At 55.7% G+C, this 25,759-nt stretch overlaps 1 protein-coding gene across 1 annotated transcript in view; it reads right to left on the bottom strand.

Moving 5' to 3' along the window:
- The window catches only part of PDGFRB (platelet derived growth factor receptor beta), a gene marked incomplete at its 5' end in the record, with an annotated part of 33,861 nt that extends 9,176 nt beyond the window's left edge, over nucleotides 1-24,685 (bottom strand). The window contains 17 exons of the mRNA XM_062002025.1: nucleotides 567-685; nucleotides 949-1,115; nucleotides 2,625-2,778; nucleotides 3,121-3,231; nucleotides 3,341-3,445; nucleotides 3,860-3,992; nucleotides 4,241-4,335; nucleotides 5,108-5,319; nucleotides 5,472-5,598; nucleotides 6,651-6,766; nucleotides 6,991-7,183; nucleotides 7,797-7,971; nucleotides 8,320-8,447; nucleotides 8,703-8,972; nucleotides 9,408-9,704; nucleotides 11,101-11,181; nucleotides 24,472-24,685. Of these exons, the coding sequence (XP_061858009.1) occupies nucleotides 567-685; nucleotides 949-1,115; nucleotides 2,625-2,778; nucleotides 3,121-3,231; nucleotides 3,341-3,445; nucleotides 3,860-3,992; nucleotides 4,241-4,335; nucleotides 5,108-5,319; nucleotides 5,472-5,598; nucleotides 6,651-6,766; nucleotides 6,991-7,183; nucleotides 7,797-7,971; nucleotides 8,320-8,447; nucleotides 8,703-8,972; nucleotides 9,408-9,704; nucleotides 11,101-11,181; nucleotides 24,472-24,685 (2,697 nt within the window). The remainder of the gene's footprint in view (nucleotides 1-566; nucleotides 686-948; nucleotides 1,116-2,624; nucleotides 2,779-3,120; nucleotides 3,232-3,340; nucleotides 3,446-3,859; nucleotides 3,993-4,240; nucleotides 4,336-5,107; nucleotides 5,320-5,471; nucleotides 5,599-6,650; nucleotides 6,767-6,990; nucleotides 7,184-7,796; nucleotides 7,972-8,319; nucleotides 8,448-8,702; nucleotides 8,973-9,407; nucleotides 9,705-11,100; nucleotides 11,182-24,471) is intronic.
- Between the last annotated feature and the right edge of the window lie 1,074 nt (nucleotides 24,686-25,759).

Genomic DNA, 25,759 nt, shown 5'->3' with positions numbered 1-25,759 from the left:
TTCTCTTAGCCTTGTCCTGTGTGGTGTTTTGCACAGTCCAACTATATTACTGCCTGCCCTGGGCTAAGCCAGACCTTAGGAAATTCCAGAGCCTAGTCCTCTGTGGTGGCTTAATTTCCACTAAGTAAGCACGTCTGACAAAGCCTGGGGGGCTCAGAGCATGTGGTGCAATAGGGGTACCTGTGAAGAGTAGTAGCTCTGCTGTGGAGTGCCTTGTGCTTTAGCACAGGGAGGTTTATGGCTGTTTGGTCATCCCAGTAAATCAGGATGATCTAACACCACAGCTGTGCTGCACATGGCTTGGGAGGAGCTCAGAGGCAGGGAATTTGAGGTCTGAAGCTCAATCCAAGCCAGGGTTAGCTGTCACGTGCAGAAGTAGTCATCCTGATCCCCAGGACAGTGTTTCCAAAGGGAAGTGGTCAGCAGCTCTTCAATTGCACAGCCACGTCTCCCACGAGGAGGCCGGCAGGGACAGAGGGGCAGTGAGTGGGAGCTGACCACAGGACAAGGCAGAGCCTTGCTGGCCTCCATCACTACAGGCACCATGGACCAGGCAGCATACATACATTTTTAGAAGCCAGGAACTCCATGCCATTGGCCACCTGGAAGCTGAAGCCCACCAAGTCCATGTAGCTGAGGAGCGGAGACTCGTTTATCAGTGTCACCCGGTCAGTTCTCTCAGGAGCTGGAGGGCAAGCAGAGGGGGGTATTGGTGTTGCCTACCACACCTGAGGGCTGCCCACCAGTGGAAGGACCCACTGGGGATCGCTCTGCCCCCAGTAACAAAGGGAGAGAGCCAGGAGCTCCCAGCACAAGGGCATCTGCCATCACCGCTGGACTCATCCCAAACGGTGACTTTTGCAACACACACCATCCATCTCTGTGAGGAAAGGCATCCAGCAGCTGAAGCACAAGCAGCTCTCCCTCCCGCCGTGGCTGAGCTCTTACCTGATGGGGAATAGCTGTCCAGCTCGTACGGGGTGCCATAGTTAGAGGACTCGATGTCAGCGTACTTGACTTCCCCCTTCATGTCAGACATGGGCACGTAATCCAGGGAGTCGTCCTTGCTCATGTCCATGTAGCCCCCATCGCTCTCGACAGACAAGGAGAGGTGACTGTGGGGAGAAGCAAAGAGGCTGTTCAGTCCCAGAGGAGAGGAGGAGACACCAGATGGGGGCAACAATCTGTGGAATTGCAATTCCTGAACACTTAGACCCAGCACTGAAATGTCCCATGCAGCAGGCAAAGATGCATCATGAATGCAGAGAAGTGCAAATGGGACCGGAGAGCTCCTTCCATGCCCTTACAGCTCCTCCATTGTCCTCAGCCCCAGCTGCAAGCAGCCCTGCTCTGTCCCCTTGTGAGTCTCAGTGTCCTGGCCCACAGGTTGAAACTTTTTATTCTCACTTTGCCTGGCAGAGCACAGGCTTGGCTTAGCACACAAGCTTGGCCCCAGGCAGCGCAGGAAGGGGAACCAGGGCCACACAGCTCCCCAGGCATCCACAGAGGAGGACACCATGAGACCCAAGCCAGAGTGGGTGCACAAAACCTTCCACCTTGGCTGTGCACGTTCCCAGGCTGGCCAGGACTGGCCTGGAGAAGGCTGAACTGAACAGGCAGGACACAACCCTTTTTCCACAGTTAAACCTTCCTAATTTGGACAGCAGACACCTGTACCTCTGCCCTGAGTGAGCAAGAACTGCACCTGGGAAGCAACACTTGAGGCCTTCCATGTGCCAGTGCTGCATGGCCAGAGCTGTGGGGCGTCCCCACAGCCTAGGGAGACTTTGCTTAGTGCTTAGGAAGATCTCAGCTGCCTTCAAGCAGAAAGCACAGGGGGCAGCTGTGCTGATGTCCGAACACTGCTCTATTTTGCTGTTGTTTTGGCATGATGGAAGGAAATGCTGCTTTCTGAGTTCCTGTGGGACCGTTTCTCTGTGCAGCCCTTACAGCTGGCAGCAGGACAAAGGACCATTTCCCTTTGCTTGCAGCACCCCTTGTGTAGCTGCACCCCTTCTAGCACTTCACCCTGTAGTGAAGCAACCTGCTCTGAAAGTGCTGAGTCCCCAAGGGTTGAGACACTCTGGGAAATCCGTCATCTCTCTACTCAATATGTAGATATGGTTATGCCAATAAAGTTAACGATGCCAGGGCATATTCCCAACTGGCATGGAGCAGCCGGCGCCCGTGCTAGCAAATTCAGCCTCCAGGACACACAGATTCCCTCTGCTGACGCCCCATCTGCCAGGAGAGGTTTGGAGGTGGCTGGCTGGCACATGGGCTGGTCTCACAAGGTAACAGAGCTGCCAGCATTTATTTCACTGGTCTGGAGTACCCTTCCTGGCAGTACTCTTCAGAGAATCACAGAATCATAATGGTTGGAAAAGATTTTTAAGATCATCAAGTCCAACCATTCACCTCACACTGCCAAGCCACCACTCAGTAACCCATGTCCCTCAGCACCTCAACTACAAGGCTTCGCAATATGTCCAGGGATGGGGACTCCACCACCTCGCTGGGCAGCCTGGGACAGGGTCTAACAACCCTCTTGGAGAAAAAGTTCTTCGCTGGGTGTGGGTATGGGGCAGGCAGCAGGGAGGAGGAGCCTGCGGCCCTCAGGGTACCTGTGTCCGTGGTCCTGCTTGGCGGTGTTGCCATAGCCGTCTGCCTCCCGGCGCGCCTTCTCGCCGTGGCACTGCAGGAAGGAGTGCTTGTTGCGGTGCAGGTAGTCCACCAGGTCACCGTAGCGGCAGTACTCAGTGATGATGTAGATGGGCCCTGGTGAGACAGAGCCGCTGGGTCAGCGCTCCCTGGGACAGAGGACTCCATTGCACGGGGGCATTGCCAGATGGCAGGAGGGGCCAGGGGCAAACTGCTGGTACTGAGCGGTTTAGGGAATGTGACGTTTGTGTTTGAGAAGAGAGGTGGGGGTTAGCAGAAACGTGTCTTCTCAGTTTCAAACAGATTGAAAGAAGACTTTCAGAGCCCCACAAGGCTCTCCTAGGGAAAGGGCAAATCACTCTGAACCAGAAAACAGGAATTATTCTCTCTGAGGACAGTTCTCCTCAGCACAGCCCAGGGCAACATGGAAAAGAGACAAGGTGCCCGAGGCTCACCTACCTCCTTTGGTGCAGGCCCCCAGCAAGTTGACAATGTTGAGGTGAGGTCCGAGGTGGCTCATGATCTTGAGCTCGGACATGAGGGCTTGCTTCTCGCTGCTCCGGGCAGTGGCTGTTGGGAAGAGCTGGTGTGAATGACAGGGCAAGGAGGGGAGTGCATGGGCACTGTTTGGCCTTGTGGCTTCAGGATGGGGGAAAGGGATGGTGTGGGGACAACTCACACTTGAGCATTTTGACAGCCACTTTCATGGTGGACTGTGAATGGCTCAGACCATGAGCTGTTGCCTCCACCACACGTCCAAAGGCACCAGAGCCAAGAGTGCGTCCTGCAAAGAAACAGAGAGGAGGCAAAGTTGCTGATGGTCCTTGAGGTGAGGAGGGGAGCCTGGAAGAGACCAGTTCCCTGGCTGAAACCACTCCAGCCTTGCTTCAGCCATCCTGGTGGGCATGGAGATAGTCATGAGCTATGATATTTGGGGTTGGGGCTGGTTTCCATCTGGCTAGGAAAGGAAGGATTTGCCAGCTGCAAGAAAGGATAGCCAGGAATAACTCAGTGCTTCATGCCAAAGTGGCGGTTGGCCTCCCACTGTGGTCCCAGATGGTTCCCCTGTCCCTCAACCACATCATATCTCCAGGGATCTCCATGCCTTTTCTGTGTTGGTCTCTTTTGGAGATCCCAACCCCAAACCCATCACCTCCAGACAGTCAGGGCCCTAGAGGTCCATCAGTGGGACCTTTACCTAACACCAGTTTGTCCCTGGGCACCTCCCAGCTGGAGTCGTAAGGAAGCTGCATGGGATCCACGTAGATGTACTCGTGCCCATCAGAGCTGACTGACTCGATCACCTTCCAGCGGATTTCGTAACGAGGTTTCTGGAAAGCAAGAGGATAGAGAGATCCGTGAGGCTGAGGGTCACAGAGGGCACAGGGGATGTGGATGGGCTTCGTCAGGAAGTCTTTACTCCCTGCAGCCACTGTCTCATTCCCTATCTAGCCTACAGGGGCTTGCAGAGACCGATGGAGTCCCATGGTCCCATTGTCAAGCCCATGCCAGCAGGAACTCATAGCTTTGCTCTTCCCAGCCACCCTAACACAGGGCTGGGCAGCCTGGGAACACTCACCTTCTGCCACAGGACGATCAGGATGATCAGGGAGATGACGGTGAGGACCAGCAAGGCCAGGATGACAGAGATGATGACCACCTTGAATGGCAAGGCTACAACAATAACAGGGACAGCAGTCAGGCCCCTCCACTTCTGCATGGCCTGAGCATTCTGGGGGAAGGAGCAGTGCAGAGAGGTACCTGCACCCTTCCCTCCTCTAGCCACCGTCTCCCTCCTGTTACATGCCTTCCCCTCTCTCAACTCCAGACATCAACCCTGAACGCTCCTCTCACTGAGGACAGTCTTTGTCCTCTCCTCCTTGGCAGACCTGCCTAGCACTTGTAAGGCCAGCACACCAGAGACAAGGGGGTGATGGGTTGCTACAGTCCATTGAAGGGTTTGCTGCCTTGGGAGAAGTTTGACCATGGGATGGTATAAGGAGCTAGAAGGGCTGTCTTGCTTAGGGGTGAGCGGGCAGCTCTGGGCCCAGGCTTTGAGCATCCTTTATCATATTTGGGATGTTCAGTGCACAGATGTTCAAGTCCATGGCACCATCTAGTGACCCATGGGCCAATAACAAGACACCACGGACATGCTCAGGCACTCTCATCTTGCCTCTGTGGAGGGATGACCCTGCTAGTGGTGGGTAGAAGTGGACAGTGGGCATGGACAGTGGACACAAAAGGGCTCCAGACTAGTTCTGGGGCAGCTTTTCCTGCGCAGTCTAAAGGAAGTTTCATTTTGGGCAGAAATACCCAGCTTTCTTGCCTCTAAGGACTGCAGTCTGATATCATGAGGACAGTCCTGGCTCCCAGCACCTCCAAGTTGGAGACAGAAAAGCCTTGTCTTCCCACTGCCAGTTCAAACACTTCGCTCAGCCCTCACCGTGTGGGACCAGAGTGATGTCCTGCGAGCTGGTGCCCAGGAAGTTTTGCACAGTGCATCTGAGGAGCAAGGGCTCGTCCACCCTGTGCAGCTGCAGGGTGCTGTTCACGCGGTACAGCTGCAGCTCCGCGTGGTACGTGGCGTTGGTCTGCAGCCCGATCTCGGAGGACTCGTTCCCCAGCAGCCGGCTGGGCTTCCCCTTGGTGCTGCACCTGGGCCGGGGGAGGACAAAGGCACCTGAGAGGCAGTGGGGACCACCATGGGATGCCCAGGCCTGTGGGCCAGCAGAGTACAATCAAATAATCTCTTGTTCTAAACCGTGCAAGACTCCAGACGATCCCATGGGCTCCATCACTCCACTTACCATTTGATGTCGCTGCAAGTAGACCAGCTGATTTCTGGCTGGGGCATGCCTTCAGCAGAGCATGTTACTGTCTGCTCCCCACTGGTGGCACTGCTGTTTTCCTTGAGATCCACCACTTTGGCTGGCACTGAAACCAAGAGACAGTTGTGGGAATTAATCCTCCTCTCTGACTGCAAGATGGAAGGGGAATGTGATTCCATGGTACCCCTAGGGGTGAGGAGACAATGAGACAGGACTCATCACATCACCTGTGTTTTCTTTTTGAAAGCTAACAGCAGAATGAGGAAGGTTTTGATGGGGTTTCGGGGGAGATCTGCTCCCATCTAGCTTGCTTGCACAGGTGAGAACAGGGGAATATCCTGGATGTCAATATGACCTGCACAATCATCTCTGCATCTACTACCTTGGTCCAGGGCATGAATCACAGAATCACACAGAATGGTGGGGGTTGGAAAGGGCCTCTAGAGATCATCCAGTCCAACCCCCTGCTCAAGCAGAACCACCTAGATCAGGTCACACAGGAACATGACCGGGTGGGTTTGGAAACCTCCAGAGATGGAGACTCCACACCCTCCACAGGCAGCCTGTGCCAGGGCTCCCTCACCTGAACAGCAAAGTTTCTCCTCATGTTCCAGTGGAACTTCCCGTGTTCCAGCTTGTGCCTGTTACCCCTTGTGCTCTCACTGGGCACTGCAGAACAAACTGGGCCCCATCCTCTCGACATCCACCCTCTAGGTATTTATAAGTGTTGATAAAGCCCCCCCTCAGCCTTCTCCTCTCCAGGCTAAACAGCCCCAGGTCTCACAGGCTTTCCCAGTCAGAGAGATGTTCCAGTCCCCTCATCACCTTGGTAGCCCTGCACTGGACTCTCTCCAGAAGTTCTCTGTCACTCTAGAGCTGGGGAGCCCAGAATTGGACACAGGACTCTAGATGTGGCCTTAGGCCAAGCTGCTGGTATCTGCATAGCCTTCCTGTCTCCCTTGCTCCAAGATTGTGTGTGAGATATTTCAGAGCATGTTTCTTGCATGAATGCTCTTCCTTTAACCAAAACCACTCTGGAGCTGTAGTCGGAGGAGTAAGGGCTTTAGCCTGAGGCAAAGGTTCCCGTGGCAAAGGATGAAGCGATCCCCTGAGACTGCCCCACATTCCTCAGCCTCATGTCTGCGTGCCCATCCTCACCATTTATCTGCAGATGGAAGGACAGCTCCTGCTCATCATCCTCATTGGAAACACGAATGGTGTAAAATCCTCCTTCTTCCTGCTTCACTCGCACCAGCACCAGAGCTGTCTGGTACCTGGAGGAGACACCGTACCAGAGTGATGGGTGTGGGAAGATACCTGGGGTCTGACAATGCTCAGAGCCAACCAGCTCCCACTCTGAGCCCATCTGAGGCCTGCCTAAAATCCACTCATGGAAAGGCACTCAACCACCCAATCACATCCACCCAATTTGCAATTTGGAGGTTGCTTTGTGAATGATGCCCTCCCTGTACCCTGGAGTGGAATGATGGGCCCTTACCTGGTTTCTGACAGGTTCCTGTTGGTGATGGTGAACTCGCTGCTGCTCTCCATGGTCAGCGTCTTGTTGTTCTTCAACCACATGATGCTGGGCTGTGGGTAGGCCTCCACCTCCACCTGGATGGTGCGGCTCTTATGGACCTCAGCATACACCGTGCTGGGCAGGTGGGTGTGGAAGTGCACAAAACCACGCTCTGAGAGGGGACAGGAGGGATAAGGGGGTGTCACAGAGAGAAACAACCCCCTCTCCAGCCCTCTGAGCAAATCTGGATCTGGAACAAAACACTCAGAAGTGGTGGGGCAGGAACAAAACATTGTGAACACCCACAAGTGGTGGGGCAGCTCTAGATCCATCCCTCAAGCCTTCAGGTTGTGTCTGAGGAGAGGGTGGGTGCAGAGCCACACGTGAGCAGAGGAGCTCGTGGGGCAGGCAGCACGTGAGGGAAAGGCCGTTATCTTGTGGAGATGGAGCAGGTTCCCTCAAATTACCCAAAAGAAGCACAGGTGCACATGGGAAATGACAACATGATCTCACATCGCCTTGGCACTGCACAATGCAGAGGAGCTCTTATCCATACCCTCAAGTAAGTGAAAGGCTCACAAAAGCCATAGTGGGAGATTTGGGAAGCCAGGAAGTGGGTAGGGGTGACATGGGGCGAGGGCTGGCTCTTTGCCTCGGTTACTCAGGGCAGAGGTGAGGAGGGGAGAGCGCTGGAGGCTGTGCAGGGAGAAGAGGGTGTTGCTCTGGGACACCCTGCCTGGCCACCCAGGTGCTCGCTGGCTTTAGGTGCGTGGGCAGCAACACACCGATCACACGGACTGTGATGTCCTTCCGATCTGTTTTCTCATGGTAGCCCTCAGACACGTTGCAGACGTAGGTCCCGCTGTCCTCCAGCTCCGCGTTCTGGATGATGAGGATGGAGCGGATCTCGTGGGTGGACCCAGGCAGGAAGTCAGTCACCAGCTCCACTGCCTTCCCTGCCTACACAGCGAGGACATGAGATACGGTCTGAGAACTCAAGAGCGTGTTCTGGCATTGGAGACACAAAACCAGACTCACAAGGAGGGAGGAGGAGTGGGTGGAGGACCCCAGTGTGGCTGCCACAGGGACAGGGAACATGCATTGATCAGAGGCCACTGAGATTGACAGCCTCAATCCAGGGATGTCTCCATCAAGCCTCCCTGTGTGGCAGCAGCAGCAGCTCACAGCTTCTGCCACGGGTGAAGCTTCCTATGAAGCTCCACCTAGAACATTGATGAGTGGTTGCCATGGGCCACCTGGGTAAAGGTTGGAGCTGCTGCCTGGAGCCCGTGGGGCCAGAGCACTCACTTGCTTGCGTGGATAATCCCAGTCAAAGCTGACGAGCTCGTTGCCGCTCACAGTGCACATCAGCGTGACGTTCTCTCCCTGACGCACTATGGTCTGCACTGCGCTGATGGAGACATTCACGGACGAGACTGGGGGCAAGGGGAAAGAAAGGAATGAGTAATGAAGGAGGGGGTGAGTGGGCAGCCAGGCCATTTAACCTGGCTCCAGCCCTGAGCAGTGGAGCTGACACTTTGGCAGAACCCATGCTCTAACGGAGGAAGGCCAAAATCCAGCCTCAAAATCACCAGAGGCATCGCTAAGGAGTCTTTAGACTTCGAGCTTTGCTGTCCCCTGCCGTTGGGCCACAGCAGGGCCACAGGTATGCTAAGACAATGGCAGCTCACCCTGGATCCTGTAGACGTAGAAGTTGTCTGAATCCACTTCCTGGTCATCCACGATTGTCCGGCAGAAATAGGTCTTATCCTCAAAGAAGCCTTTGAATCCCTGTTGTGGGTTATAAGCCACTGGGATGGGGTTCTCCACCTTTTTCTCATAGAGGGTCACCTGCATCTGTGGGTTGGTCACACGGCATGGGATGGCAGCTTCTGTGTAGCCTGTGATGAAGATGAAATGCTCCTCGGAGGTGCTTGTGGGGAGGAAGACTAAGGAGGGATCTGTGGGACAATGGGAACGCTGGTTACAGAAAGCTGCTTGAAGCTGAATCAGCCCTATGCTGCTCCAGGACTACTCCAATACAGGGCTCTGTCTCCAGACTAGTGAGATGCTTCTTCCCTCACTCTCTACGGCAAAGTAGAGCTGCCATGTCATGGGGCTTGCCAAATCTCTCCTGGGAGGGTGGGAGAGACCCAGACACTGCTGCCTGGCACCATCATCCCCAGCACCACTTGTCTGAACACACGACACACGGGCCTCACCCATGACCTGCCGTACTAGAGACATGCAACAGCCAGATGACCTGCAGGATGTGTTTCTGCATCCGGGGGAAGGATTTTAGGAGGCCAGGGAGACAGAACCAGAATTCAAAGCCCTCTTTCTTCTGGTTGCTAAAGCCCATGGAAAGGCAGGGACAAGGACATGCTGTTCCCTACCTGGAACATAGATGTAGAGAGCTCTCCTCTCGGCTGGCTCCGGAGCCTGCTCAGGGCTGTAGCTGCACGCGTACTCCCCGGTGTGACGGCCTGTCACGTTCCTGAGGGTGAGATTGCTGACAAAGACACCATCCCTGTAGTCCAGTGAGGCTGTGAGGGGCTGCCCGTCCCGTTCCCAGACCAGTGCACCATCCCCATAGCACAAGAGGGAGAAGGTGCTGTGGAGGCCGAGGACAAGCTCATTATCTCTGGGTTCAATGTGCAGCCCGCTGCTGCCAGACGTTGCCTCTAGCAAACCTGAAAGAGGAGGGAGATGAGACCAAAATGAATTCCTCTGAAGTCCAAGGAGAAGCATGCTGGAGAACAATCTCATGCCAATATAATTGATTTCTAGTGTCAACCTTTACACGAAAAACAGCCTTCCTGGATTTGTCCTTCTTGGCAGAGCCACCACTGACAAACACACACTCTCCTCAGAAATATCCTCTCACCCTACACCTTGGTGGGTCACCCTTCATTCCCAGAACCTCCTGAAGCCCTTAGTGGAAACAAAATAAGACATCATGGGATTTAGTGATGTTCAGAGTTGCTCACGTTGTATGTGCCAACACTGGGTGAAGAAATTCCCATGAAATGCACCCTTGGTGCCACCCACTGCTGCCCAGTGTTATGAGGTGGTGAGGAGCAGAAGGCTATTGGGAGGGATTTGGGGCAACCGTTGAAATTGTGTGAACAGAGCTGTGCTGGGAGGCAGCCATGCTGTGATGCTGCTGCATCAGCCCAAGGGGCTTCCTTGGTGAGGGTGGGCTGGAAATGGGGGTGACCCGGGCCTCCCCAACATGTTTTTTCACATTCTTGTCTTTTCCACATCCTGTGAGCTGGGGCCTGGATAGCCAACAGTACAGATAGCTATGCTGACCCCCAAACGAGCCTGTCTCTGCAAAGGCAGAGGCAGGTCTCAGATGCCTCTTCAAAGGCTTGGAAAGAGCAGGCATATAATGGCAAGGGGAAGAGGAGGAGATGAGGCAACTCCCTGCTCTGCTGGCTGACTCTCTGTAGGGACAGAGTCAGACAGGACACAGACTGGGCTGGAACAATGTCAGTTTACAAGAAAGTGAAAAAGGAATGAAAGCAAAACCTTGCAGGAAATCCTTTGGAAGCAATAGAGCAGGCAAGGTCTTCCTGAATGGCCTCCTGTGTCCCTCCCAGCCCCCTTGCTTCACCCTTTGCCCAGACGTCTCAGTGGGGCTGGGACATGTGCTCCTGCCGGTGTCCTCACGGGTGGGCAGGGCAGCTGAGGACAGCCCCCAGGGACTCCTGCAGGCCAGATGCAGCCAGGTGGCCTTTTGCCTTGCTGGGGGGTGTTCCTGTCTATACAGGGTCTGACCGGATCCTCCCTGTGGTGGAGGTATCCATAGTGCCCAGCCAGTGTGCATTCTCAGCTGTCTGCTAAGGGCTGAGGGCACATGGCAGTGCTCCCTCTGCAAAGCTCTCCTCCTGTGTGAGGATTTTACATCTACCCTGCCACGGGACTGGGTCTGCATGAGCCCACGGAGCAGAGCCCCAGGACGGACATATGTGCCTTGTCATGGCATTGCTCCTTCCCCCTCCCTTGCCCTGGAGCCAGCATCCCAAGGCAGCATCCCTGCACAGGGCCCGATCCTGTGCACATCTCCCCAGCCACAGCACTCACCGATGAGGATGAGGAGGCAGAGAGATGTCTTCAGAGAGAGGCACAGCACCATGGTGGGGTCCGTGTCTTGGTGGCCAAATCCTGACAAGAGCAAAGCGGGATGAGTGCAGCACAGCTGTCAGAGGAGGGGTCCCTCAGCCTCCCCCTGGGCAGGGGGGTCTCTGAGCCCCTACTCAACCCTCAGGCTCCCCTCTCCACCTCAGAAACCTCCCACCTCTTTCTAGTTTTCAACCTTTCCCTTCCCGTGGGGTGGTTGGTTCTGCCTCACACTGGAGCTGCAGAAAGAGCTGTTTCTAAGGCATCTCCCACTGGCAAACAGGGATGTTGCTGGAGGCTCCAGCAGTTGTGTCAGCTCTTGCTCATCTCTGCTCAAAATGCCACTGCCCTGCGGCAGAGTCCTACCTCCCTCCCTCCCTCTCTCCCTCTGCTCTACCACTTGCCTTTTTTTTTTTCCCCCCTTAGCTTCTCTCAGCCCCACTGTGATAAAACTTGCTAGAAAACAGATCCCCCTCCAGCCCTCCCACACTTTCTGCTCCTTCCAATGAAATAAAACAAGCCCAAAGAAACCCCACAAACCCCCCCGAGTTTCTTGTATTTAACTTTTAAAATAGATCTACATTTTGAGGGACTATTTAAGAGGGCTTTTTGGTTAAAAATCCTTTTTATCCACATTTCTCAAGAAATGTTTTCCACGGAGGGTTTTAAGCCTTCCCTGGTGCAAACCAAGAGCCCAGAAGAGACAAGGCCAGAGCTCCCTAGAAGCAGTGAGGTCTGTCCCCTGTGTAATGGGGTGACAGGTAACCCCAACTCCTCACACCTTCAGGGACAGAGGTGTTTCCAAAAAGCAAAATGAAGAACTAACAAGGGGAAGAGTAAGTGCTGCATGTCTAGGTAAAGCTAGGGGAAATTATTTCAGTAGTCCCAAATTTGGGGATGCCCCTCAAGGAGCTGAACATCAGGGCTCAGCCACGCTGCAATCCTTCCCCTCTGCCGAAACAAGAGGCATTTTGAACCTGCTCCTAAGGCAGACTCTGAGGAGAAGCCCCTGTGATGCTGGCACAGTGCCCCGGGGAGCTGCTCGCCAGGCAGGAGGGCAGCCAGTGGCAACCTGGACTTGCTGACCTGGCCCCAGGCACCGTCTCTGACCAATTGACTCGGCTGCCTCTTGGCCCTGCAGTGGCCTCCTGGTCTGCTTGATGTTAAGGAGGAAATGGTTTTTAAATGACGTGTGCTCGTCAGATGTTTTTATTATTCTCCTGCTTTGGCTCAACAAAAGTCTGATCTACCAGCAAATCCTTCCAGGGCTCCAGCTTATTCAGCAGCTTCCCTCTCCCCGCTCCAGAACACCCCTCCTGACTCTGCTTTTCTGCCTCTGCCAGAGGGGATGAAAGCACTTACAGGGCAGAGCTGGGGGGTGGGTAAGATGAAAGGAACAAGGTGAAATTCAGGCTGTAAATGAATTTGACCTCCCTGCACCCACCCTCAGAGAGCACCAACCTGCAGGAGAGAGGAGGAGGATGGACAACCAATCTGGCTGCCCTGCAAGAGAACAATTAGCTTTGTTTCCCAACTCTTCTTTACAGAGGTGTGTGATTCATCCATTATTCAATGTTTAAGGTTGAAAGGGCAACTGGTATCCTCTCCTTTCACCTCTTCCTGACCACACACAGAAGCCTGGTTGTATTTGCTATCCCCCCCAAAAAATCTGCGTGCTGGCAGCTAAGCTCTTCCCAAGCTCCAGCCCAGCTTTTAGCTGCCTGTCCAGCTTCATGGCTGCTACCGTTAGTCCTGTTGCAGGCTTTGGCTTCCTCTACCCACACAGACAGGCTCCTCACTCCACCAGTGACCACTTCTGCAGGGTGCATGCTGGCCCTGGGCTAGCACAGGCCAGCTGCTGGTTCAGCAAGCAGCAAGAGTGCTGCAGCCTCCGCCTGCCGCCTCTGGCCGCCTCCCCTGCGTTCAGGGCTGGTTTTAATAAAGCTGCTGCTTTTGCAGAAAGGCATTTCTCTTGGAGATGTTTCCCAAGCCGAGTGGGAGGGAGGCGACGTCTCATGAAGAGAGGTGACCTCTCCCTTGTTTGTCTGCTCTGGCTGGCTGAGAGGCACGCTGGAAGATGCCGAGCTCTGCCCATCCTGAGCCTGGCTAGCAGAAGGAAAAGTCTTTCTCTCCGTGTCGTGGAGACAGCACGTGTGGGTGCACACAGGCATTTCACAAGGGATGCAAATGCACCCAGCTCACTGCCAGCCTTGAGAGCACTTCTTGTTTCCCTCCTCAATGCCTTTGTTCTCAGCAAGAGCAATAAGATGCACCCTATGAGCGCCAGACAAGGAGAAGCTGAGGTGGGTGCAGCCCCACTCAGTGACCTGAAAGCACCCAGATATTCTCCCATCCACAGACCCAAACACAAGCACCTACATGATGCTCAGCTGCCTTGGATTGTCTCCTCCCACCCTGTAGAGGAGCAGGGTTTCACAGACCCCTCAGACTTTTCTATCCTTCCCAGGACCTGAGCATTTTCAAGCCATGGGACCATTTGCTTCCACCCACCCTGGGACAAGCCTGGAGGCCAGGGAGGTCCTGCAGCAATGCCACCTCCTGTGCCATTCATGCAGTCCAAAGCCTCCCACCCTACAGCCACTGAGGTGAAGTCCCAGCTCTCCATCTCAACATTGTACCCCTCACCATCCTCTCCTCCGCCCCCCCCCCCCCCCCAGCACATGTACAGACCTTCCTTCTGACCCTCTTCGTGATGTGAGGGCAAGCCGTCCCTAGCCAGGCAGGGCAGGGAGCTTTACTCTTGAGCTGCGCTGTTTATTATTCTAAGAGAGGAATTTGGCTGAGAGAGGAGACAGGAGGTCAGCTGGCTCACAAGAGGCCAGACTGGCTGGGCAATGCAGGCCCACGCTCAGCCCCGCATGACTGTAGGGGTGGCTATGCTTTCCCAGAGCTGGGGTCCTAGCACCATGGCAGGGCTGTGGGGCTGAGATCCCCAGGGCCATGGTGGGGCTGTGCACAGGTCTGTGGGGCTGGGGTCCCCAGGGCCGTGGGGCTGGGGTCCCCAGGGCCATGGTAGGGCTGTGCCCAGGGCTCCAGGGCTGATGTCCCCAGGACCATGGTGAGGCTGTGCCCAGGGCCATGGCAGAGGGCATCTGCCTGCCAGCCATCACCACATGCCTGCTTGTTGCCTCCATGCTGCTGCCCAGCGATGCTGAGAGCTGGACACCACCACACTGGGAGCATCTGCATTTGAGTCCAAATGAGACACAGACAGAGGCGACTGTCCCTGCCCACTGACACAGCCACCTTGTCTGTCCTTACCTCTCCTCCCAATTGCCATCTTCCCAACCAGCACGCTGAGCATGTGGCTGCAGGAACAAACCTGATGGCCACAGCTACTCTGGGCACCAAGAGCAGTGTGTGGTAAGACAGAGAGAATTGAGCCAGCTCCAGAGGGTTTCCCAGCCCACTGCCACACTGCTGAAGTGTCCTGTTCCATAGCCGGCTGGAGCCACAGGCACTGCTGAAAGCCTGCCTGAGCTTATCTAGCCTCCTCCTTTTGCAGGGTGGGGCAATGAGATCAATGGGGGCTCCCTCACACACCTGAGCAACAGCATCCTTGAGCAGAGGGCACCCTGTGCTCTGATGGGCCATGAAGCTCTGCTCTCACAAATAGGACACAGGCAAGGGGGCCAGAGCAAAGAGGTCAAACGGCATTGGCCAGGCCACACAGCAGAGCCATGGACCGGGATCCAAGTCTCATGATTCCCCATCTTATGTTTTTACAGCTTCTCCAGAGCAGCCCATTCCCATTTCTCCTGCATCTCCAATCTGATGACAGCAGAGCTTCCTCCTCTGCCTCCTCTCCCACTCCCCTGCTAGCTGCTGCAACAAGTGGCCAGGGGCTGATGCCTCTGTAGCTGATGAACTTGGACAGGAATTTCTGCAGCAGGAGCTGGGCTATGCCTAGGGTTTTGGATATAAGAAAGAGCTGCATCCAGCCTCTGTCAGGGATGGTCCCGCCTTTATTAAGGGAGAGCCATTCCTTCAGTCATCTCTGCCACTCCTCCACACCTCGCAGTGCCTTGCTGAAGAGCTAAAACATCCCCAAACTTTATTGATTTATTACTATTCCCCCACTCCATAGATGCTAGTAAGCCAGAGATGCCTTTGCTAATGCCAAAAATATGTTGTGTGGGCTCATTCTTGACTATTCTTGGGTAACAAGGCAAGAATTTCCTTTGATTTTGCTCTTTGACTTTCCCTGCCGCACCTCGGAGCCCCCTTCCCTTGCTCCCAGCAAGCCTACACCACTGTGCTCATGGCAGAACACATTGAAATGTGTGGCAGCCACGGCGCACACGAGCATCACATGGCACTGCCCATCCCCAAGCACAGACCCCGTGGGATAGGGCCATTTCTAGCCCTGCAACTGCCTTAGACCACAGGAGAGCATCACAGATGGGCATCTACACCAGGGAAACCCTCCTGATCCACTGCTTTCCTCCTGAGCATGCCTAGACCACATTTCTTGCCTCCTCTCCACAGCCACTAATGCCCTGTGAAGATGCAGTACAGGGGTCCTGCAAGCACCCCAGACCTTTGGGAGCTGGGAACCACGCAGCAAAGGTGGAACACACAGCAGTGGATGGCTCAGCGTGCTGGGGAGGGGGAAAGCAGCCATGGCTGCCCCAACAGCCACCTCACAAGGAGCTCTGGTCCCTACAGACCATGGATCACCAGCAAAGGGAGGTGTTGCCTGCAGGAAATAGGGGTGCATAGTCCCCTCTCAGCAAATCCCATTTGCATTTCCAGGGGAAGTTTCTGCATCATTATCTCACGTTGCTCCTCTCCTCTGGCTGTGCTGCCTTGCCTGAGCCTCCCTCCCAGAGGATGCTGGGCAGAGCTGCTGGCCACTGGCCTGGCCCACAGGGGCATCTTGGCCAGTGGCAGCAGGGCTGAGGGAAGGAAGGAGCAGGGAAGCAAAGCCAAGCTTCTCACACAGCCACTGGTCCCTTCTCTTCCCCTGGCTTTCTATTTCCAGCCCCTTTCCTTGCTTCCAGGCGCTCCCACAATGGTCCTGCCAGGCGGGCCAGGGACATCTGCTGCAAATTAGTGGCAAGTAAAATATTCTTTACTTCTTTGTCTAAGTGCATCCAAGTCATTAAGTGAGATCATGGGTGCCCATATGCAGTAAAGAAAGCCCCCTATGGATCCCACAATCAGTGACACTGGCAGCCTGGGACTGAGGGCTTCTCCTGGCCAGGGGATCCTGTCCCCGCTTTTGAAGGCAAAGATCTCTCCGAGCAAAGGCTGGTGACCCCTGAAACCCAAGCCTTGCTTGTCCAGCAATGAAACTCCTTGGCTTGCTCTGTTTTCCTCTGCCACCCTCCCCCAGGCCTCCGCGACTGCTTCTTTCCCACCCTTTAATCTAAATAAAACTGAACGGGGATGTTTTTTTTTCTCTTGGCTGGAACCATCCAGAGTTGCAACATCTCTCCTCTGGGGTCCCTTGGCTCCCATGACACCACGTTTACTCACAGGCCAGATTATCATCACAGAACCCTTTTTCTTTTTCCCAGCACATGGCTAGAATTAGGCAGGGCACACACATGGGGAGCCTGTCATCCCAAGGCCCATAAACAGCTGCTGATAAAACGCAGAGGTAGGAAACCTGAAACCAGGCTGGGGAGCAGAGGGGCTGAGGAGTCCCTGGGATCCCACAGGCCATCCCTGCCCAAGCCCTCCTCGCTCAGCTGCTTGCCAGCACCAAGGGGGTCCTGAGGCTTTACCCAGGTGTTGGTGAGACCAAGGGATGCTGAGAGCCCTGGTACCAGCTTTCAGCTGGCCTGGGTTTGGGGTTTTCTTCTAGCCACAACGAGGTGAGGTTTTTCAAGCAGCATTGCCAATGCCAGAACCCCTTGAGTGGTTTTACCAGATCTCCTTGGGCTGTGAAGTTGTGATTAAAGCCACAGTGCATGTGTGGACCAAGCTCTCTAGGACATGGTCAAAACAGGGGCAGACACCACTTCTAGGGCAGTATGAGCTCAGGGCCACTGTGCCCACAGGCAGCGATGGCTCTCCTGCCTGCTTCTGTGGTGGAGAGCGGGGCTGATGCAACCCGAGCCCCTGCCCAAGACCCTAGATCCTGGTCGCCAGCTTTGGTGGCGCCTGAAGGAGGTGGCTGTGTGGCCATGAGGGCAGTGGTCCTGCAGCAGACAGCAGGACACAAGCCAGCACAGACAGCCTCCTCCAGGACAGCCTGCCACAGGCTATTGTGGGGTTTGGCAGCATCTGTCTGAAAGCCGAAAACAAGGACTGTGACTCCAAAGCAGGGGAGAAGGCTGCCGGGGAGGATGATGCATCCACACCGAACCCCAGCAGTGTGATTCAGCAGCCCTGGGGTCAGCCGTGTGAGGAATGGGGTGGGGTGGCAAGCCCCACGCAGCCCTGTTTCAGCTGTGGCCATCCTCTCTGAGAACGGGGTGGACCTGCAACATCCACGCACACGATCCAGCAAACCTCCAGCCATGGGCTCTCCACAACACGTCTCCACGAGGAGCAAGCATGGGAGGGACGTGGGACCACGGCGAGCCCCGCTCTCTCACCCCTAATCCCCCCTCCGCTCTCCCTCTCTGTTTTAAGCCCATGGGAGACAGAGGAAACGAGTGACCTATTTAGTGTAAGTTCAGAATAAAATGAAACATCTGTTTGGAGATGTGCCAGCGTTATAAATAATCCCCCAGCCCCAAGTGTTGGTATTCGTGGCCCTCTCGGCTGCGCATGCTCCCCCGCTTCCGCTGCCGGGGGAAAGGCCGTGCCCCGCGGCCTGCAGGGCTGCTCCCCGGAGCCCACAGGCTTGGCCTGGGCTGTGGGAAAACCCTGGGCGAGGACTGAGGCTCACCTGGGACCAGGGAAGGAGGGATAGGGGTGTTGGGAGGAATGGTTGCCACATGCTGGTGCCTGGCTGTCCCTGCCTGCATACCCCGCTCCTTGCCCCAGCCAAACCCTGCCTGCCTCGGTCTCCCTAGGACAGCCGGTGGGTGCCAGGGTGATGGTGATGCTGGGACTAGACAGCGTTTTGGAGCACGGCCCTGAGGGCTGGCATGGTGTGTGAATGGGGATGCTTGCACCAGGTGTGGAGAGCAGGGCTCTGTTCAGCTTTGGGGCTCACCGTTTGCAGTGCCATGACCCCCTGAGAGAGGCATAATAAATGTGCCCCTTGGGAGTATTTCAGCCTTTCCCAGTATCCTTCTCTGGCAGGAAGCTCTAAAGGATGCAGCAGAGCCCAGCAGGGGCTGCCTATGACTGTCACCCATTGCCTCTGCCAGCAAAGACATTTTTGGGAGAACACACCATGCTGCCTTAATGTGAGCAATGCAAGTTATGAACACGGCTGCAGGGCATCCAAACCGCAGGCCAGGACCCACACAGCTTCACTGCTGCGCCTCCGAGCAGGTAGCAAAGCCTCAGGGCTGGCCAGCAGCAGGGACTCAGAGAGCTCTCTGGCCTCTACACTGACATATTCAGGGGCCTCAGCTCCTGAATGTGTGGGGCTGGATGGGGTTTGTCTCTCTGAGCAGAGCCCATCCACTCACATGCTGCTTTTCCCCACCGTCAGCAGACTGGAGAGGGGAAGAGTGGGCCCAAGGCTTGGGTACCATCCTGGCTGCTCATCCCATGTCTTGGCACTCCCAGGACTTTCCTTGCTCTCATGCCACTGCTGCCAGAAAGCTGTATCTGCCTTTCTGCAGCAATTCAAGCAAGGAAACACTCCTCAGCACACTGGCATCTCCCTCACCTGCTCACTATCACTGCTATAGCGAGGCCAGGGCTGGAGCCAGTGGTTCTGGCTGGCTCTAATTATCTGTTAATCACCAGCTGCAAGTGGAGAGCAATGGAGGCAGGAGGAAACAAAGAGCTATCCTAAGCCCTGGTAGGATGTAGAGGCTTTACTAAATCCCAGGAGCAGCCAAAGAGTTGTGGTCTTTCTAGCCCCACATCCCAGTGAAGGATGAGCAACCTGATCCTCCTCTGAAAATCTCCCTGAGACACGGATCTGCCAGAGAGGAGGAGATAATCTGTGTGGATTCATTGGCTCTTCTCTTCTTGGCTGCCTGTGAGGGATCCGAGCTTAATCCTTTAGTTCTGGGATTTTAGGCTCTCATTGCCAGGATTAGGCACTCACCAGCTCTGCTGTCAGGGCACCTTTTGCCTATTTGCGAGACCCGGAGTGCCCAGAGCGGGAGAGAATGAGGTCAGGTCATCCTAGGCTGAGAAGGGCAGAGGCTGCCTTCAGAGAAGGGCTGTTTCATTTGGCCCTGCTACATCTGGGTTCCTTCGAAGGAGTCAAAAGCAGCTGTCCACACAGCTCCTGGTGCCTGGGGCTGATCCCCTCCTCCATAAACTCACCTGGAAGACCAGGATGGTGGCACCACGACTGCACAGATAACCAAGCTGCAGTGTTGGGGACAGCCACCCCACCTCCCATGCCTCCCCTCTGGCCCACTGCTGAGCCCTGAGGTCAGACTTCCATGTGATGAAGGTCTGACCCCTGCCTCCTTAAAACAGCAGGATCTGAGGGCAGTGATGGGACTTTGCTGGAGCAGAGGGTGCAGAAAGCCGATACCCACCCCGTGCATCTGCAGCTTGCAGAAGTGATACCTCTCTCTGGGATAACCTCTTCCTACGTGCTTTGGCCAGGCTGCATGAGCTGTGCTTGCCATCCTGCATGCAGGGTCCTTTATAACTTCCTTCATAACTCTCCTTTTTGTCATGGAGCAAAACCCATCTCCCCTCTTTGCTCATTCTCTGCCCCTAGAACCCCTGGATCCTCCACGGGAGAAGCAGAGGCAGGACTCAGCACTGGAACTGGCGGCTGCCAGCACCCACTGCCCTCCCCTAAATGCAGCTTTAAAATGGGCACCGAGTCCTGCTCCCTGCACCAGGAATTCCTCCATCAGACCATATTCTCCCAAACAGCTCCCAGGCTGGAGAGGGAAACTTGGCAGCTGCCTGTGGGGAGAGAGGAGGGGACCCCTCTCCTGATGCGGTAGCGCTCGGCCTCGATGAAGCAGGGGTTGTGTTCTGCAGCCATGTGCTCTGCAAAGGCTGAAACCGAGGTGGCTTCCAGCTTGCAAGCGAAGAAAGTGCTCGCAGAGAGCAGGGCTCGAAATGGTGTATTTTCTGCTGGCCTTGGTTCAGACAAACCCACAAGCAAACATATTTTTTTGTATAAATAAGACAGTGTGTCTCGCCAGTTAAAGCAATTCAAACATGAATGTAGCGATTTAATTGGTGCCAATTACTGTGTCTCGGTAGCATTAAGATTTCAGTCACAGACTCTTTCGCCGGGTAGACGGGCCAGAAAGGGGAAGGCAGAGGGATGGGCAGGATGGGGCCTCGCACCCAGGGGCAGGTTTGCCTGTCTCCTGCCTGCTGTGGGAGCCTGGTTGCCCTCAGCAGCTCTGGTGCTGCCCATGGGGATGTGCTGAGACGTCTCTTTCCACAGCAGGCGAGAAGGTACATCCTGCTCTGTCTCCTGATTAGCAGCCCAGGGTTTGACAGCCAGCACAGCGCCCTGGTTACATCTCTGCACCCACTTACACTTCCATGCTGCTGCCTCTGCACCCCACGGCCTCCTGCAAGTCCCATCAATCACACACAGCTCTCACTGAGCCCATGGAAAAGCATTGGACATGTGTCAGCAGAGACCTGGCGAGATGAACCGGTGCCCCTGGGCAAGGCCTATTGAGGCTGAGCCTGTCCATGGTTGCAGGATGTACACCCCTCACACTGCACCAGCCTGACTTTCCTGGCAGCAGCCTTTCTGTCGGAGCTTCTGTGAGCTCCCCGGCCCCTGCACAGGCTCTGCACACCATGATACTCCGGCTCTGCAGGTCGGTGGTTGCAGGAGAAAGGTACAAACACAGACCAGGACATGCCACAACCTGTGTCCCAAGCGTGCAACCAAAGACAATGAAAAAGCAGGGTGTGAGGGACAGCCCACCACTGTACATCTCCTGCTACCAGACCATGGGAGAAATGGGCCTGTGGGACCTACTTGCTCAGCGTATGACTTGTTCCAGCACCCCTCTGTGCCTCCCTGGCATGTGTTCCTGTCCCTGGGTCTGCTCCATGTGCCCATGATGCCAGGAAAGTGCTGCACTTCCAGGAGGAGGTGTCCCTATGGGAGTGGAGAAGGGCAGAGGTGTGCTTGGCTCAGGGAGCCTAGTTAGGCAACTGGGGAGAGGAGGAGGGGAAACAGCCACCCCTAAAACAAGCCTCGTTATGTCCAATTTGCCTGGTGGAGCGGAAGGAGCCTCCTGGAGCAACTCCAGCTTCTCAGGAAACAATACCCAGTTTATACCCTCCCCTTGCAGTTCCTCTCCAGGGGATTTCTTTCCCTTGGTTAAAGTACAAACAAACAAACTCCACGAAGTGTTGCGCTTGGATCCTTCCTCGCAGGGATAGGATGCGTCCGGCCAGCCCCGAGCCCCCTCCAGCTCTGGGCCAAAGGCAGACCCTGCTGCCAGAGCCGGCGGCTGTGCTCCCATGGGATTTGGCCACCTCACAGCTCCTCTGCTCCTTGCCCTTTGCCTCTGCATCCCAGGAAGACGCTTTGCTGGAGCATGCCCCTATGAACACCATTGCAATCCCATCCTGCTTCGGCATGGGACCTTGGGACCCCTGACCCCAGAGTGGAGTAGGGGGGCAAAGTCCCTGCCCAGACCCTCTGGTAGTGGCCAGTGATGCCTGTCGGTCACCTGGGCAATGCTGTGGCCAGACAACATGTTCTCCTGCTGTACAGCATCACTCACAGCTAGAGAGCATTTCTTAACCTCAGCTTTCCTCTGGTCCTCACTGAGACAATCTCACCTTGCCCCACTGGAGAGGGCCTCAGTGCTTTTCTCTTCCTAACAGTGTTGTTCTGGATGTTTTGGAAATCCTGTCACAGACCCATCAACACTGAGGCTGAAAGAGATCTTCGGGGTCCTTGCTCTGCTGCAGTGCCCACATCTCCTCAGAGGCTGACCAGACGTGTCCTTTGAAAGCTGCGGGGCTGAAGGCACTCAGTCTCATATACAGACATTTCCCCTAAAAGCTAACCTTTTTCTTTGCAAGGATCTCTGTGCAGCCTCTTCTGGGCTTCTGGTCACTCTCCCTGCTTACCCTGAGCCTTTCCACTCCATCCGCATTCCTCCTGAAGCACTCAGCATCACTTGCTGAGGAGGACCCACTCCCTAATGGTGTCTGTGCACCTTTTAGTGGTGGGTTTCCCTGCGCCACACTGCAAGCTGGTTTGTGTTCACCCTTGTCTCCAAATCCTTTCCCACTGTACGAGCTGTCTGGGCTATTAGCTCCCAAGATCACACACAGCCGTTTGATATTTCCTTCCTAGTGGCAGCATGCTGTCACAGCTTGTTGTTGCCTGGTTGCCACCAGACTCCTCTCAAGCCCTTGGGATCCTCCTGTGCTCTGATTTGCCTGCGCACCAACTGCCCATCCAGCTTGGTGCCAGCCCAGAGTTTAATACATGCACTTATCCATCACCCAGGTGGTTAATATAGAGGTTGCAGAGGACTAACCTCAGCCCAGAGCTCTGTGGGACCCCACTAGACATGCCAAGGGCCTCGGATGACACGCCATGGCTAACGTGTCCCTGAGTGCAGCGGGACGGCTGGCTCTACTTGTGTTCAGACTGGGCTGTCCCGTGCAGGCCACAGACACCCTAAACTCCCAGACCTGTGTAGGGGTGCAAGAGGTGAGCTGAGGACAGGTAATCAGGGGGCTGCAGTCCCACAGTCTGCTGCTTCAGTAAGGACTCTCCATGCTGTTGAGCCAGAGGAAGGGACAGCTGATTTTAGGGAGATAGAATGCTGCAAATGGGTCCCTGTGACTCAATGCTTCTCCAAAACACTGATCCCTCTTGATGCACCAACTGTCTCTGGGGTGTTTCCTGGGCCCAGGGACACTGCCTGGGGTTGACAAAGAGCCTGGGTGACATCGATGTCAAGGACTGACTTCAAGCCTTGTGTCAGACTGTGCCTAGGGCTGGCTGCCAACCAGGGTGGCTACCTGGTGGCTTGTCCTCCGAGACAGCCTGGCACGTGCCCTCTGCCATGCAGAGCTGTGTGTTTGCACTGGCTCCAGCTGCCTGAAACATTTTCCTTTCCTCAAAACACGGGGTGCACAGGCACCTTGTCCTGCAGGGTGTCATAGGGAAAATGACCCTTTAACCAATCCCTCAGTGGGCGCTGGGAAGCACTGGGGCTCAGCATTGCTAGTCCTTGACATTGATGGGAGACTCTCTGAAAAGACTTGTGACTGACAAGCCCCTGCAAACAGGAGTTGTATGCCAAACTGACTATTTTTAGCTATTTGCCCACTTTAGTAGAAGCCCCAGGTGCTCTGGGGCAAGGATGGAGCAAGCATTACATACCATTCCACCACAAGGCCTGCTTTGAAAACCTCCCTGTTGGCAGGTGAGTGCAGAAGCTGGATGCTCTGAGCCCACAATGGTCCCAGGGTGAGCACCAAAGCCCTGAGGTCATGCAAGCTCCTGTCTCTGAGCTCTCAGGACTGCCTGAGTCAGCTCAGCTTCACCCCAGCCCAGCTCCAGCCTGTTGTAGGCCCTCAGCTCCTGGGCTCTTGGGACCAGAGAGTTTGCCCACATCCATGTCTAGAAGAGTTTTACTAGGCTCTTGCCTCTCCAGTACCAGACCACAAGCCCTGAGCAGGGCTTCCAGACATCCTTCTCCACCTTCTCCTGGCCCTTGGGGACAGGAGTCCCACCAAGGGCATGGCCTGAAGTGACGTGGTCCTAGGGGAACCCTGCACGTAGGAATGACCATGGATGTGTTGGGATGATCTAACATGCAGGGCCACTGCTCTGAGGTGAGACAGCCTCATACCCCATGTCTCACCCCTTCCCCATGCACACCCTGACTTTCCCACAGCTGCCAATCTGGGAGAGCCAGGGTAGCCTCCAATCCAGGGAAGGAACAAGAGCTCTCCAGGGAGAAGCAGCGATCCTCTGGGCCTCCCTCCTGCCCTGCTGTCACAGTGTCCCGTTGGGTCCCCACAGCCATCCCAGCCCAGGACCTGGTGAGAGCTGACGGGACGTCTTTTCCCATGGGATGTTGAGGAGCTCAGCCTCTCTCCCCCAAAACACCACCTCCCCGGGGCTTGGCAGGGAGTTTCAGGGGTGCCAGCCCCTTGCAGGGGAGCAAAGCCCCTTCCAGAGCAACCAGGCTGGCTCGGGGAGAGGGTCCTTGGGGTCTGTACCACCTCCAGCATGAAGTTTCCCACCTGGAGAGCCCGAGCGGAGCAGGAGGGTGAGCTGGCACCCGGGTGGGTGACGCGAGGGCTTACCTTGGACAGGGTCCCACCAGGCAAGCGCCTGTGCCGCACGTCCCGCAGGCGCTGGCCGCCCCGAAATTCCTTCCTCTCCTCCTCCACACTCTTTATCTGCTGCCTGCCGAGGCTCTGCCTGCCCTCCCAGCCTTCCCCAGCTGGCAAGGCTTTTCCACTTAAAGCAGAAAGAGAGGGACGGGAAGAAATGGAGGGGAGGAGGGGAAAAAAAATAAAATCAAATCCAAAGGAGAGGCAAAACTGTGCCAGGGCTGGGCTACGGCCAAGCCCTCGCTCTGCTCCTCTAATGCATCTCAGCAGCGTCCTGGGCAGCCCCCGGCCCACCTGGGAGGGGGTCCGGCCACCTCGGGCCCCAGCGTGGAGCAAAGCCCGGGGCCGAGGGATGTGCACGCGTGTGTGTGCGTGTATAAATAAAAGAGACCTCGGGAGGAGGAGAAGGGGGGAGGCTGCCTCGCCAATGAGAAGCGGAGTCCCTCCGACTTCCTCCCTCCACCCTCTGCAGGGACCCTTTGCAGAGCAGAACTTGCAATTAAAGCCCAGCAGAGGAGTGTGATGGGGGGGAAAATATTTAAAAGGGAAAAAAAAAAAAAAGAGAAGAAGGTAAAATGGCTTCAGGAGGGGAGTTTTGCTGCAGGCTGCTGCTGAGGGGCAGCACACAGGGCCTGGCTGCAGCAAACAAAAGCAGCCCGGACCAGCCCGGCTCTCGCCTCCTTAAACCGGAGGGAAGGAGCTGCACTCTCCCTGTGTCTGCTTTCAATTCTGGCCCTTTTCCCTGTTTTCTTTTTCTTTTCTTTTTTTTTCCCCTCAAGCCCCCCCTCCCGGTTTTTGGTTGGGTTTTTTTTTCTCTCTCTCTCTCTTTCTCAGGATATGAGGGGATGTTTAGAAAATCCGCTGCCCACGCCAGCAGCTGACTCATGTTTTTATTAAAGAAGGCCTGTAGTGAACCGACACGGCGTATTCCCCCCGGCCGCCCCCCGGGCCACGCTGAGCCCCCCGCCCCTCGCCCCCCGCTGACCCCCGCCGCCAACGCACCCTCCCGGGCACTGGAGGAGAGACGAACAGAAGGTCTTGTGCAGCTCGGGTGCTGCGGCGGAGGATGGGATGGGCTGGGGACTCAGGGCCGTCTGGGCTGCTGAGGGGCATGGGGCTGGAGAGGAGGCAGCAGTTTCTGCCGTCATCTCAGATGTCCCGCAGCTCTCCCTCCTGCCCTGAGGAGTGCGAGCCTCCCCACACCTGAGTGAGTCGGAAGGAAGTTTCTGAGAATCTCTCAATACGCAAAACATCGTCC

The sequence above is a fragment of the Colius striatus genome, chromosome 9 (genome assembly GCF_028858725.1).
Source record: "Colius striatus isolate bColStr4 chromosome 9, bColStr4.1.hap1, whole genome shotgun sequence".
Taxonomy (NCBI): domain Eukaryota; kingdom Metazoa; phylum Chordata; class Aves; order Coliiformes; family Coliidae; genus Colius; species Colius striatus.
The sequence above is the reverse complement of the archived record's forward strand: the minus strand, read 5'-3'. Positions and strand labels throughout refer to the sequence as shown.